Source organism: Coregonus lavaretus (genome assembly GCF_964263955.1).
Source record: "Coregonus lavaretus genome assembly, chromosome: 20".
Taxonomy (NCBI): domain Eukaryota; kingdom Metazoa; phylum Chordata; class Actinopteri; order Salmoniformes; family Salmonidae; genus Coregonus; species Coregonus lavaretus.
Window position 1 is genome coordinate 19,215,830 of NC_140007.1, and position 16,560 is coordinate 19,232,389.

Sequence of the window (16,560 nt, forward strand, 5' to 3'; positions counted from 1 at the left end):
TGTTCAACCTTCCCAAGTTCTCTCACGTCACCCCGCTCCTCCGCACACTCCACTGGCTTCCAGTTGAAGCTCGCATCTGCTACAAGACCATGGTGCTTGCCTACGGAGCTGTAAGGGGAACGGCACCTCCGTACCTTCAGGCTCTGATCAGTCCCTACACCCAAACGAGGGCATTGTGTTCATCCACCTCTGGCCTGCTGGCCCCCTACCTCTGCGGAAGCACAGTTCCCGCTCAGCCCAGTCAAAACGGTTCGCTGCTCTGGCACCCCAATGGTGGAACAAGCTCCCTCACGACGCCAGGACGGCGGAGTCACTCACCACCTTCTGGAGACACTTGAAATTCCACCTCTTTAAGGAATACCTGGGATAGGATAAAGTAATCCGTCTACCCCCCCCCCAAAAAAAACATATTGTAAAGTGGTTATCCCACTGGCTATAAGGTGAATGCACCAATTTGTAAGTCGCTCTGGATAAGAGCGTCTGCTAAATGACGTAAATGTAAATGTAAATATGCATGTTGTTGATATTAGCCTTATGTGTACATTTAAGGGCCAGATGTGCTGCTATCTTCTGGGCCAACTGTAATTAGCCTATGTCACTCTTTGCCTTGACCATATAACTGGGCAGTAGTCCAGGTATGATAAAACTAGGGCCTGTAGGACTTGTTTGGTTGATTGTGATGTTAAGAAAGCAGCGCTTTATCACAGACAGACCTCTCCCCATTTTAGCAACCGTTGAATCAATATGTTTTGACCATGTCCGTTTACAATTTAGGGTTACACCAAGCAGTTTAGTCTCCTCAATTTTCTCAATCGCCACATTATTCACTACTAGATTTAGATGAGGTTCAGGGTTTAACAAATGATTTGTCCCAAATACAATGCTGTTAGTTTTCGATATATTTAGGACTAGCTTATTACTAGCCACCCATTCTAAAAATGACTGCAGCTCTTTGTTAAGGGTTGCAGTGATTTACTTGCCGTGGTAGCTGACGTGTATAATGTTGAGTCATCGGAGTACATAGACACATAGGCTTTATTCAATGCTAGTAGTAGGTCATTAGTAAAAAAGGAGAACAGTAGAGGGCTAAGACAGCTGCCTTGAGGAACACCACACTCTACCTGGTTTACGTTAGAGAGGCTTCCATTAAAGAAAACCCTCTGTGTTCTATTAGATAGGTAGCTCTCAATCCACGATATGGCAGATAACACATGGTTTTTCAGCAACAGATTATGATTGATAATATCAGAAACTCCACTGAAGTCTAACAATACAGCTCCTGTGTGATGGACGGGGTTGCACCACTATCATGTGGGGGTGTGGGTGCAGTAGTAGCTATAGATGTGTGATGGACTGGGTCGTACCACTATCATGCGGGGGTTGAGGAGGGCCAGGTCCAAGTCGTGGATGTCTGGGAAACGGGGGTAGTCCTCCGTCATCTCAGCGTATGACAGTCTGGGCTGCGTGGCACTCTATGTGGATGCACAGACATACAGTCAAAGAGAAAAATGCACAAATACAGACACACACAGACACTCCCACACTTCCTCTCTCCCCTAGACACACTGACTAACTCCTGGGTCATATTCATTAGTGCATAGCACACAGTAGCAAAACGTAGCAAAACGCTTTGCAACGGAGAACAAAAACAAGTTTCTTCCATTTGGTGCCTAATGAATACTAGGGCTGGGAATTGCCAGGGACCTCCCAATATGATTTATCACGATACTTAGGTGCCGATACTATATGTAACACTATTTTATATATTGCGAATCGATACTCTGATTTTATTGTGATTCGATGTTCAAGAGGAACAAGAGAGCCATGAGAAAACAAGTTTTGAGCAGTCATTGAAATAAAAGTGCTGAAAACATGTTGGCTCACCATATAAAAAGATTAAAATCAAGATAAGATTAAGATAATCTCGTAATAATCTATTGTATAAATGTTTTCACCCATCACTAACGAATATGACCCTTTTGAGGAGTGGGTTGGGTTGGGACACTAACCAACTGGTTCTCTGCGTAGCAGACGCCACGGATGAGCAGGTTGACCAGCTGGGACCGCAGGATGATGCCGTGGAAAGTCAGAGGTCGGAAGCGCTCTTCCATGGTCCACTCCTCGCTAGGGGACTGGTCTGGATACAGGTTAGGGTAGGGCACGTGTCTGGAAAGATACACACAGACACAAACGTCAGCACAACATTTTCTCCAAATAAAAACACCAGACTGACTCATCACAGTTAATGGGAAGTAACTATGTTTTACCTGCTTCTCCTTCTAAACATGCTTTCTAATTAAATAGAGGATGGGTCATTACCTGGTTTATGACTGCAGTAATGGGATAAAGACGTCAGTGCTAAGATATGGTTATGACTTCAGTGGTTAGAACATACCATAGTATCTGTTTGGACACATCACCTAGTAGTCAAGCATTGTGTGTGTGCTAGGTAACTCTGCACTCTTCTCGGGAATGGGAAGGTATGGCCATCTTCGCATTTCTCACGGGAAACGAGGAAGATGTACCGATGTATACATTAAGACCTACATTAAGACCTAGAAGCCATATGTTTCCATATTGACCAAGCCATAAAGTAATCATATAAGGGTCATTCCACCAATTCTGTGCCTTTTAAGAAGTGTAACTTGAAAGAAATTATAATACTTGATTTCACCTAATTTTAACATTCTGTCATAAAGAGCACATGTTCAACTTCATAAAAAACACATTTCCCCATCTCAAGAGGTTCAATAAAAAAAGTAATATAGTAGTTTCAAGTTTCATTTATCACATGCACAAGTACAGTGAAATGCTTAACTTGCAAGCCCTTCCCAACAGTGCAGTATTGAATATCAAAATAGTATAACAAAAATAAAACAGAAGAAATAAGAGAGGAAGAAAGAAATAAAAAACGATGTGAGCTATATACAGGGTCAGTGCTAGTACCACATTTACAATGTGTAGGGATAATGGAGTGTTTGAGATAGTTATGTACATGTAGGCAGGGATTAGGAGAAAGTGACTGGTAGCAGGATAAATAATAATAATAGTAAACAGTATGGCAGCAGCATAAGTGGTGGGTGGGTGTGTATGTAAGTGGGTGTTGATTAACAGAAAATCGTTTTAGCAGAAGGGTAAGTGTGTGGCGTCAGTAATTAGTGTGTGGGTGAGGGTGTATGTGAGTGTGCGTATGTGAGTATGTGTGTGTACATGTGAATAAGAGTGACAGTGAAGGTGTGTTAGGGCTGTGGCGGTCATGATATTTTGTCAGCCGGTTATTGTCATGTAAAAGATGCCAGTCTCATGGTAGTTGACCGTTAAATAATATAAACACACGTTTAGCATCTCCAGGCCTCAAGGCGTACACGCTGCATACAAGCCGCTGATGTGCGCCTTCGTAACATCTACATTTAAAAAAGTATAATAAATCAATTTAATATACACCATAAAAAAAAATCCATTGTTTATTTTAGTCAGATCTAAAGAAACATTATGATATGAAGAAAATGTATTTCCGAAGAACAGAATACGAGTTGGCCTACTGTATGTCAACTGGCTATGCCCCATGCCATAGGCTGTAGGCTTGTTCATTCAGCTGACAAGATATGCTTATAAGTCCAGTGCCATTATTTTATATTATATTATTTTAAAAGAATATAATTGCACTTAGCTGAATAAAATAGAAAGGATATTTTTCCCATTCCGGAGCGAGTGCGCATATGAAGGGACTATGTTGAGCTAAAACGGATCATTTGAAACAGGTCCTATATGCTAGATTTAGAGTTATTTGGCAACTTTAGTTGTGAATGATACAAACCTTAGAGTGTCTTAAAAATCAAAACATATAAGGGCTGCATGATGCGACTATAGGCTATTGATGATTTGAGAAAGTCGCAAAAAAAGCTTGCGCTCTGTTCCTTGCCTCAGCCTGCACAACTGTTCTCTCATCAAGTGATCATATTTTCACCCATCAGACTATTCTCAATTTAATCTCGTCTTTACTAATATGCTAAATGAGTTTCGATTTAGAATGGCCCATTATCAAATGGGCAGGAACAGGGGCATGTACTCAAATAGCGAATGGAGGCCGCGAGCTTTCTCGTCAGTCAGTTTTTCGATGATGCCTGGTAGGCTACTTCAGTTTTATAGCGGAGCTATGCTTAATATGAGCAGCTGAGAAATAAATATAAGAACACTTATTTCACGCCACGCATCAACCACTGTTTGAGGAACATGCTCTCGCTGCCTGACAGGTGATATTCCGCCCAAACTCTTTATGCCATGGGCTCTCTAACCTGTTCCTGCAGCTACCCAGTCCTTAATTTGGGAAACTAAGTGAAATCTGTTTGGGAACATTGCAGTAACATGTTTTCGCAAACAAAACATATTTCACTAAACTGTTGACAGCCCCTTTGCACGCTCAAGAAAGGAATAAAGGAGAGCGAGGAGGAGATGGAAACGCATGGTGGTGAGATATTCTGTATAGCTGAAGGTAATGTTCCACCCAATTAATTATGAAAATATTTTAAAAAATCCCAAAATATTTTTGGGGGGAGTATAGGCTAGACCAATTATGTACCAAAGACATCTTAAATCAGTTTTGTTTTATGTGTCCCTGCCATGTGTAATATGCGGTAGGCTATGTATTGTATAAGGCGCAATCATAATTCAGGTTTTTTTTCTGGCTTGGGCTCATAAGCCTATGCGTATGTATAAGCTCTAATATGCGTATGGGTGTATTGAATTAATCATCACCTTAGAAAGCGCTGTCCATTTAGTTGTGTTAGGCTTTGAAACAACATCACAACGACCATGTTTTGCACTCAGTTTCAACCTGCTGATGAACTTCTTTCTTCAAATTGATCACAGTAAGTTGAGTTTTAAAAGCAGGATTCTGTTTTGATGATAACTGTTTGATGTGATTTTTGATGGCATTTGCATTGATGTCAGAGTAGTTAGAGGGGCAATAGAGCCCTGAGTACCAGGCCATTAGGACCTGATGGTCATTAGCAAGTTAGGTACTACAAAAGCATGCCCAGAATGCATAAAAGGAGATTACCGTGACAGTCTTATGGCCAGGAGATAGAAGTTTTTAGGAGTCTGTTGGTCTGAGCCTTAATGCACTGGTACCACCTGCCGGAAGTGAGCATGAAGAACAGTCCGTGTCTGGGGTGGCTGGAGCCATAGGCAATTTTTCGGCCCTTTCTCAGACACCGCATTGCATGTGCATCCTGAATGGCTGGGAGCTCACCCCCAGTGATGCGCTGGGCCATCCGTACCACTCTCTGTAGGGCCTTTCGGTCGAAAGCGGTGCAGACGGTTATACAACCAGTCAGGATGCACTCGATGGTGCAGCTGTAAAAGTTCCTAAGGATCTGAGGGGCCATGCCAAATCGTTTCAGCCTCCTGAGGGTGTAGAGGCGCTGCCATGCCTTCTTCACGACTGTGCTGGTGCTAAATCCTCAGGGATGAGGACACCGAGAAACTTGGACCTCTTGACCCTCTCCACTGTGGACCCGTCAATGCGTATGACGCCTCCTGGAGACCATATTGGAAGATTCAATTCCTCCGACAACACCAGCTGAGTGGCTACCCCAAGCTGCATGATAACAGAGCCTAAAACGAGTTGATTCATCACCATGGTACATTTCTGTTCAGTATTTGGCTGCTCTAACAAGGCAGGAAAGACAACAGATTACCCACAATCATGAAACACCAAGGAGATAAGACTCAAGAACTGTCAAAAAAGCTAATAAATATTTTTGCCAGTCAAGACCTGAACCCAGTCAGCTGTCAGTACAGGGTCTGTTCCGATCATTTCATCACTGGTTAGTCTGATCGATTTAGAGTTTAGCTGTTATGCTAACCAGGTGTTGACAACAGGACTAAGTTACCCAACATTAGCTAGCTAAATAGCGTGTAGTCTAGCTATTAGCATTAGTTTCTCTCATAGGCTGCGCATGAGTTTCAAGTTTTAGGGAAGCTATTTTTTCCACCATAAAAATTAACATTTATAATAAAGCATTGCATGCATCTATCATCACATTTGCAGACTAATGTAAACCTACTATTCCTAATGTGATGAGTAGATTGGACAGTCATAATTTAGGCTCTTAATATAACTCAGTCTAATCACTGTGCATGGCTCAACGCATAGTGGCATAGGCCTACAGGCTATATCAGAGACGTTTGTTTTCTTTCCTTTGCACAGGAAAAATGTGGCCTTTGATAAACACATTTAATAATAATAATAATAATAATAATAATAATAATAATATGCCATTTAGCAGATGCTTTTATCCAAAGCGACTTACAGTCATGTGTGCATACATTTTTACGTATGGGTGGTCCCGGGGATCGAACCCACTACCCTGGCGTTACAAGCGCCATGCTCTACCAATTGAGCTACAGAGGGCAATGCAATTCTACTACACTGGAGACATTAGCAGAATATTTTTTTATACGACAAATCATGGGGTAGCCTAGGCCTTCTCTGCTGACACTGACAAACAGATCAATAAAAACGACCTTGTCTTGAATGCAAGCATCTAATCTAGGCCTACGAAAAGGGGAGACACAAATTGTACAATATGACGTCTATCTAGCCTGGAGGAGGATATTATTGTCCAAAAAAACTCCAGTGGCACTGACCCAATGATAATTTGTTGAGAACTTTATTCATAAAGAGTGACAATGTATGGCCATTACAGCATAGAACAAAGGCCTTAATGGGATAGGACAACCTGATGTGTTGACTATTGGTTCATCCAGCCCAACAATAGATTTAATCTTTATATGACACTAAAACACCTGAATTAAACACAACCAATCAAGAGCCCTGATGCTGTAGGTTCACCAGCTAACCTCTATCAGGACACCCATGTCGACTGGATTCCCACTGTGAAGATCAGCAATGCTGCAGCAGCATCAGTTTCTACTTCTACTACTTCGCCCATTTCCAGATATGAAAGGAGACATCCCTCAGTTAGACAAAATGGTTGTCATATGCTGTGCCTTGGTCAATCTGAATGATTCTGTTGTGCCATTTGAGTAGAGAGCACCTTCCCCTTGTCGTCATGACAAAAGTGCCCCCTTAAACCGAATGAAGGGTGTAGCAATAACTGCTGATTAAACAGAAACACAGTTTCACAGTAACTTATGTACACATGTATGAATAAATACATTGTAATTTGGAACATGTAAAATACTATTGTTTATGATATTGTAAATATACTTTAATAATAGGCTATATTGTTGTATTGTGTGTCATCTCTGCTTTGCCTTGCCTCATTGAATAAAAATGTATTTCTTATAGCCTAACTATTCTTTCTTTCTTTTACAATTTAAACACAAGTAGCGTAGACAATGTTAATTGTTGTGGTAGTCTTAGGCAAACCATCTTCATTATCACAGTGGCACCTCCAACTGGCATTGAACTTAGTAGTAGTTGTATGTTTTAAGATAAGGATCCCATCATCTCCTGCTTCCAGACATTTCACTAGGGTTGGATTTGCACTAAACAATTTCATATCAGCGCAAGGCATGTACAAAATCGAGTATAATGATTAGCCTAATATACATTGTCTACTGGTATCATTTTATAATTGAAAACATATAGCTCAACAATATGTAAACAATGTGTGAGTTAAGCTATTTTCTGCTTCAGATGCACAATGTCAAGGGGTGCATTGCAAATGCCCATAATGCTAATGCTGTCATACTGTAGGCCAGTGGTTCCTGACTCTGGTCCTCAAGTACCCACAACAGTACACATTTTTATTGTAGCCACGGACAAGCACACCTGATTCAACTCATCAACTAATCATCAGGCCCTCAATGAGTTGAATCAGGTATGTTTGACCGGGGCTAGAACAAAAATGTGTGCTGCTGTGGGTACTCAAGGTTGGGAACCACTGCCGCATTGGCGTTGTATGCCATTATCATCAGCCGCAAAATAGGTTCTCATGACTGATATCCTGAGAAAGAGTGACAATCAAATAAAACTATTTGGAGAGCTTACAACTGAACAAAAAGGTCATGTTCATTTGAGAATACAACACAAAAACACAGAACATTTGAGACAGATTCCCTTCCCCTCTTTATTGCAGGATTGTGATCTGTGATTAATCAACATCGACACTAGTTCATCTTGAATAATAGTTAACAATAGAAACAGGTTTAAACACTTCACTTCAAAGAATCAGCACTTCATTTCATATAATTTCAAAGTGTACAAGTAAGCTAACTCATATGTAAAGGTTAGACATCTTAGTAACAAGTAGGCTATTATTACGAAAGCATAAGGTGAACAAAACAAAGTCAATACCAGAGGTGGCCAACCTCGCTCCACTGATCCCTGATCTACCTGGTGAGCAGACATCTATTCCAGCCTAGCAATAGCACACTTGATTATCAACTAATTAGGTTTGATACATTTAAATCAGGTGTGTTAGTGCTGGGCTGGAACAGAAGCATGCACACTAAGCATGGTTGGCCTACTCCAGTTGTAATAGGTTTATACATTGTGTGTGTCTTTTAAATTGTATTTTTGTTTAAAACATTTGCTAACATAGGTATACATATAACTCATGGAATACAATGATGTACCCTTATTCTCTTGGGACATTCATTGGGACCTCGTCATCTGCAGACAGAAAACATGACAAAGAAATAGGGTTCATTATACACAAATTAGAGAGCACAGAATAATACGTTGCTATATCTGTCCTATTTTTTTGCTAGGGACTGGAACTGAAGAATATTTTCATAATGTCCTCCCACAAAGGTACCTGCCCTATCCAGAGTAGCCTACTCTCTCCCTTCTCTGACAGCTTGAGTTGCTAATCCTTTCACCCTCTTCCATGGCTGTTTGAGTAACATTACATTAGCAGCTCATTTGAGTTAGCCTGCACACTAAGTTTCTGTAGCAAGCTAGCTAGCTAGTTAGCTAATAATACATTGTTTATCATTTTCAAAATATATTTACATACTTGAATAGCTTCTCCAACTGCCTCCGTTTTCTGGGTCCTTAGAAAAAAACGAAATAATGGGCAATCTTCCCAATGTTTCTGGTGGTAGCAAAACGCAGCCAGCCATATGGACGATTGGAGGACTTCCACCAGACTGACTCTGGTCTTCCAAAACGGCGTCTGGTGTGGTTGCTAGGTGATTTGTGACACAACTGCAACCCCTTTATTGGTCTATTAACTAATTTACCGCCTAGTGATGACACAGGCAGGCAAAAACTCCATCCTACCAAAACAGGCTGAAATTTCAGGTGGTCTTTTCAAACAGCTCTTACACTAAAAGGGCATTATCATAATTTTCAAAATGTCACAGTATTATTCCATCCTCAGTGTGGAAATATGTGACTAGTTTCAGGAAACTAGGCGTATGTCGCTCGTCACTACTTCACAGGAGAGGCATTTGAACTTAAACATTTTTATGGGATCAAAATGGGTGTTACAAGCATTTCGCTACACCCGCAATAACATCTGCTAAACACGTGTATGTGACCAATAAAATGATTTGATTTGAAAATGCGTTTTTTGGCAGAAATGCCTTCTGGAACGTGAACGTTCATGTGCCTTAATAACAAACTTGTATGCCATCTGTAAATAAGAATACAATAGTTAAATTACGAGCGTAGTTGGTTTAGCCACGGAAAAAGACAGGAACCTTCCCGCTAGCCATGATTGGCTGAGATTATGGATGGGCTGGACATTCCGAGAGATGAGATCAGATTGGTCTGCCATGTAGCAAGGTTCTGTCTATAATGAGCTGCTCAGTATGTGTAGGTAATCCTTTCTAAAGATGATTTTTTTGAAAGATAGCTCTCCACTTTCTAGAGGATCGAGTTTTGAAATCAATGGAATGTCCGATGGAAGCAGAGTATGATAGCTAAGAATATGGAGAAATTCAGGCGTTTGATTGCAAATGCGGAGGGAGTCGAAAAGAGAACACAGAAGTCTGTTGTATAAAACACCTGTCTCCGGATTACATCTTCAAACTAAGGGCAACCATGGAATACATGACAGAGAGGGATAAGCGTTCATCCATGTATACGGGTATGAGAGTCTAGCTAACTATATTTTCAGGTATTGTACGTTTCTAATTTAGTTAGAAAGTCGTTTTCATTGCAAGTTAAAGCGTACTGTTCGCTAACTAGCTAACATTAGCTGGCTGACTGGCTCGCTAACTAATGTTACGTGTATAAACAAAAGACTCCACTATGCAAGTAACCATTTTACTGTAACATTTACACTTTCTATATCCTGTGCATGTGACAAATAAACATAGATTTTATTTGATATAGTGTGTGTTTACCACAGGAGGCTGCCGAGGGGAGAACGGCTCATAATAATGTATGAAGCGAATGGAATGGCATCAAACACCTGGAAACCATATGTTTGATACCATTCCACTGATTCCGCTCTAGTCATTAACACGAGCCCGTTCTCCCCAATTAAGGTAACACCATCTCCTGTGGTTTTTACCAGAGACGGTAATGTGAAGAACAACATGACCTGCACCAAAGTCAAATTAGGATATAACGTTAGGCCAACGAGACAGTGTCCAAGTTCAAAAATTGTCCGGTAGAATGCCTTGCTTTAATTTCATCACACTCACAACTGTTAGCTCGCCATTAACTTGTAAATAATGATATTGTTGTGGGTTTATTTTCCTGTAATAATGAATGACAACTGAATACAGACATGTCGATAGACATAGTATAAACCAGCCTTTGGTCTTGAAATCTTTGGTTGTTTAGTACACGATAATACTCACTGTTTAACACATGGCCTCACATGTGAATCGTTAAAGAGATGGGTGGAGCTAAGGCTTAAGAGGGTGTGAACGATGCTGAATGGACGTAGACAAAGAATAGCTCTCCAGTAGGTGTACCAAAACATTGAAGGGCCATTTTCTCAAAAGTGGGGTTACAAATTTGGAAACTTTCAAAGCAGAATTACTTTCCCATTGTTCCTCAACTGTAGTGTATGATATACCATTTTCTAGCTCTGAGTCTCTATTTTTATCCAACGTAAAAAACTGCATTTTAAATTTAGCGACAGAAGACAGAATCGAGCTGGTTGGTCACATACCTACACATTCCAGGGTTTTTCTTTATTTTTACGATTTTCTACATTGTAGAATAATAGTGAAGACATCAAAACTATGAAATAACAAATATGGAATCATGTAGTAACCAAAAACGTGTTAAACAAATCAAAATATATTTCATATTTGAGATTATTCAAATAACCACCCTTTGCCTTGATGACAGCTTTGTCATCAAGGCAAATGCAGTGCCATATGTGTTATTTCATAGTTTTGTTGTCTTCACTATTATTCTACAATGTGAAAAATAGTAAAAATAAAGAAAAACCCTGGAATGTGTAGGTGTGTGACCAACCAGCTCGATTCGGTCTTTTGTCGCAAAATTTAAAATGCTGTTTTTTACGTGGGATAAAAGTAGAGACTCAGAGCTAGAAAATTGTATATCATAGTAGGTGTGTCCAAACTTTTGACTGGTACTGTGTGTGTGTATACAGTGGGGAGAACAAGTATTTGATACAATGCCGATTTTGCAGGTTTTCCTACTTACGAAGCATGTATTAGCAGTAATTTTTACGAGTTCAAACAGGTGCAGTTAATACAGGTAATGAGTGGAGAACAGGAGGGCTTCTTAAAGAAAAACTAACAGGTCTGTGAGAGCCGGAATTCTTACTGGTTGGTAGGTGATCAAATACTTATGTCATGCAATAAAATGCAAATTAATTACTTAAAAAACATACAATGTGATTTTCTGGATTTTTGTTTTAGATTCCGTCTCTCACAGTTGGAGTGTACCTATGATAAAAATTACAGACATCTACATGCTTCGTAAGTAGGAAAACCTGCAAAATCGGCAGTGTATCAAATACTTGTTCTCCCCACTGTATATACACAGCTCTGGAAAAAATGATGAGACCACTGCAAATGTTTCTTAAATCAGCATCTCTACATGTATGACAACCATTCTATTCCAGTGTCTGTTGAATTCCAACACAGGTACACCTCATTCTACTGAATTAGGTACTGATTAGGTGATCACATGAACCACATCATATTTAACGAGGAAAAGTATGAAATCCACTGCTGTGGTCATCACTATCCTCTTGCAATAGGACCAGCTGGATGGCAAAAACAGTGCTAATAGTACCTCAAAAGTAATATTAATCAAAAAATAACTATTGACCATGCCAAAAGAGTTGAAAAGGAAAGTTTTGAGTGAGGAAAAGAAGGGTTCAATTCTGGCAGAGGCATACAGAGAACGTCAGGTTGCTTCCATCCTTAAAATTTCAAAGACGGCGGTTCATAAGAACAAGGTCAAGCAGCAGACATTGAGGACAACAAAGCTACAGACCGGCAGAGGGCGATAACGACTCTCTACTGACTGGGATGACCGCCAACTCATTCGAATGTCACTCAACAACCGTAGGATGACATCAAGTGACCTACATAAAGAATGGCAAACGGTAGCTGGGGTGAAGTGCATGGCGAGGACGGTTCGAAACAGGCTCCTAGGGGCAGGGCTGAAATCGTGCAAAGCTAGAAAAAAGCCCTTCATCAATGAGAAGCAAAGAAGAGCCAGGCTGAGGTTTGCAAAAGACCATTAGGATTGGGCCATAGAGGACTGGAGTAAGGTAATCTTCTCTGATGAGTCCAATTTTCAGCTTTGCCCAACACCTGGTCGTCTAATGGTTAGACAGAGACCTGGAGAGGCCTACAAGCCACAGTGTCTCGCACCCACTGTGAAATGTCTTGTTGCCTCAGCAAGGCTGGAATCGGGCAGATGTGTCTTTGTGAAGGACGCATGAATCAAGCCACGTACAAGGTTGTCCTGGAAGAAAACTTGCTTCCTTTTGCTCTGACATTGTTCACCAACTGAGGATTGGTTTTCCAGCAGGACAATGCACCATGCCACACAGCCAGGTCAATCAAGGTGTGGATGGAGGACCACCAGATCAAGACCCTGTCATGGCCAGCCCAATCTCCAGACCTGAACCCCATTGAAAACTTCTGGAATGTGATCAAAAGCCGAGCTGCTTGAATTTTTGCGCCAGGAGTGGCATAAAGTCACCCAACATCAATGTGAAAGACTTGTGGAGAGCATGCCAAGACACATGAAAGCTGTGATTGAAAATCAGGGTTATTCCACCAAATATTGATTTCTGAACTCTTCCTTAGTTAAAACATTAGTATTGTGTTGTTTAAAAATGAACATGAACTTATTTTCTTTGCATTATTCGAGGTCTGACAACACTGCATTTTCTTTGTTATTTTGACCAGTTGTCATTTTCTGCAAATAAATGCTCTAAATGACAATATTTTAATTTGGAATTAATATATATATATATATACATACATACATATATATACAGTCAGGGAAAAAAGTTTGATCCCCTGTTGATTTTTTACGTTTGCCCACTGACAAAGAAATGATCAGTCTATAATTTTAATGGTAGGTTTATTTGAATAGTGAGAGACAGAATAACAACAACAAAAATGTTATGAATTGATTTGCTTTATAATGAGGGAAATAAGTATTTGACCCCCTCTCAATCAGAAAGATTTCTGGTTCCCAGGTGTCTTTTATACAGGTAACGAGCTGAGATTAGGAGCACACTCTTTAAAGTGCTCCTAATCTCAGTTTGTTACCTGTATAAAAGACACCTGTCCACAGAAGCAATCAATCAATCAGATTCCAAACTCTCCACCATGGCCAAGACCAAAGAGCTCTCCAAGGATGTCAGGGACAAGATTGTAGACCTACACAAAGCTAGAATGGGCTACAAGACCAGCGCCAAGCAGCTTGGTGAGTAGGTGACAACAGTTGGTGCGATTATTCGCAAATGGAAGAAACACAAAAGACTGTCAATCTCCCTCGGCCTGGGGCTCCATGCAAGATCTCACCTCGTGGAGTTGCAATGATCATGAGAACGGTGAGGAATCAGCCCAGAACTACACGGGAGGATTTTGTCAATGATCAAGGCAGCTGGGACCATAGTCACCAAGAAAACAATTGGTAACACACTACGCTGTGATGGACTGAAATCCTGCAGCGCCCGCAAGGTCCCCCTGCTCAAGAAAGCACATATACAGGCCTGTCTGAAGTTTGCCAATGAACATCTGAATGATTCAGAGGAGAACTGGGTGAAAGTGTTGTGGTCAGATGAGACCAAAATCGAGCTCTTTGGCATCAATTCAACTCGCCGTGTTTGGAGGAGGAGGAATGCTGCCTATGACCCCAAGAACACATTCCCCACCGTCAAACATGGAGGTGGAAACATTATGCTTTGGGGGTGTTTTTCTGCTAAGGGGACAGGACAACTTCACTGCATCAAAGGGACGATGGACGGGGCCATGTACCGTCAAATCTTGGGTGAGAACCTCCTTCCCTCAGCCAGGGTCATGGGTGGGTATTCCAGCATGACAATGACCCAAAACACACGGCCAAGGCAACAAAGGAGTGGCTCAAGAAGAAGCACATTAAGGTCCTGGAGTGGCCTAGCCAGTCTCCAGACCTTAATCCCATAGAAAATCTGTGGAGGGAGCTGAAGGTTCGAGTTGCCAAACGTCAGACTCAAAACCTTAATGACTTGGAGAAGATCTGCAAAGAGGAGTGGGACAAAATCCCTCCTGAGATGTGTGCAAATCTGGTGGCCAACTACAAGAAACGTCTGACCTCTGATTGCCAACAAGGGTTATGCCACCAAGTACTAAGTCATGTTTTGCAGAGGGGTCAAATACTTATTTCCCTCATTAAAATGCTAATCAAATTTATAACATTTTTTACATGCATTTTTCTGGATTTTTTTGTTGTTATTCTGTCTCTCACTGTTCAAAATCAGCAGCGGATCAAATACTTTTTTCCTCCTCACTGTATATATATATATATATATATATATATATATATATATATATTACATTGTAGTTGAAATGACTCAACTAAATCAAAAGTATATGCGTTTAACCCTGCTTTTATGTTGCGGGTCAAAATGTAATCTGTGTATAGTCTTATTGAACATAATGCAAGGGTTAAATAAAATGTGAATCCTGATGTTGCATTCAGTTGTGCTTACTAGGGATGGGCACGGTTAATCGAATATCCGATTCAATTACTTGAGTGAGTGTTCATAATTTAATTTTTATGTAGGCCTATTTTATCACTGAAAAAGCTGTCTAAAATAAAATAATCCTTGTGACATGTTGACCTACAAGTATATACCATGACATTTGAAATTCTTAATTTAATAAAACAACAAACTTTTGAATGTAGTTTTATTATAGTGCCTTGAGCTACTGCTGCGCATTTAGCCCTCCAGGTTGCTGTCACGATCGTCGTAGGAGTGAGTAGACCAAGGCGCAGCGTATGAAACAAACATGACTTTATTATATTAAAGCATGCAAAACAAAACACGACTCGTGAAGTCCAACGGTTAAATAATACCGAACACGGAACAAAAACCCACAACCCCAAGGTGAAAACACACAGTATAAATATGGCTCCCAATCAGAGATAACGAGCCGACAGCTGACACTCGTTACCTCCGATTGGGAGTCATTGACCAAACATAGAAATCGACAACCTAGACACCCAACATAGAACATGAACACATAGACTGCACACACCCTGGCTCAACATAATGAGTCCCAGAACCAGGGTGTGACAGTACCCCCCCCTAAAGGCGCGGACTGCGACCGCGCCTCAAAAACCCCAAACAGGGGAGGGCTGGGCGGGCATACCTCCTCGGTGGCGGTTCTGGCTCCGGCCTAGACCACCACCCTCCGATACACCCCCCACAGTACCCCTGGTCCTGTCTAGCCCCGCTGGCCGGAGCCGGACTGACGACACGCGCCCCTGGCTTGGTGCGTGGAACAGGAATGGACCGGAATGGGCTGGCGACGCGCACCACAGACCTGGTGCGGAGAGCAGGAACGAGCCGGACAGGGCTGACGACGCACCCCGTAGGCCTGGTGCGTGGAGGAGGAACGGGCCTTACCAGGCTGACTTCTCGCACCCCTGGCTTAGTGCGAGTGGCAGGAACAGGCCGGACCGGGCTGGCGACGCGCACCGTAGGCTTGGTGCGAGTGGCAGGAACAGGCCGGGTCGGGCTGGCGACGCGCACCGTAGGTCTGGTGCGAGTGGCAGGAACAGGCCGGGTCGGGCTGGCGACGCACACCGTAGACTTGGTGCGGGTGGCAGGAACAGGCCGGGCAGGACTGTCGACGCACACCGTAGCCTTGGTGCGTAGAGCAGGAACAGGCCGGGCAGGGCTGTCGACGCACACCGTAGCTTTGGTGCGTAGAGCAGGAACAGGCCGGGCAGGGCTGTCGACGCACACCGTAGCCTTGGTGCGTAGAGCAGGAACAGGCCGGGCAGGACTGTCGACGCACACCGTAGCCTTGGTGCGTAGAGCAGGAACAGGCCGGGCAGGGCTGTCGACGCACACCGTAGCTTTGGTGCGTAGAGCAGGAACAGGCCGAGCAGGGCTGTCGACGCACACCGTAGCT

General features: G+C 42.1%; 1 protein-coding gene across 1 annotated transcript in view; it reads right to left on the minus strand.

Annotated features, from left to right (window-relative positions):
* Positions 1–16,560, minus strand: part of LOC311147506 (H(+)/Cl(-) exchange transporter 6-like) — a 61,641-nt gene that overhangs the window by 7,645 nt on the left and 37,436 nt on the right. Inside the window, exons 19-20 of the mRNA XM_084184257.1 lie at positions 2,010–2,166; positions 1,365–1,472 (exon numbers count right to left, since the gene is read on the minus strand). Coding sequence (XP_084040383.1) covers positions 1,365–1,472; positions 2,010–2,166 — 265 coding nt within the window. The remainder of the gene's footprint in view (positions 1–1,364; positions 1,473–2,009; positions 2,167–16,560) is intronic.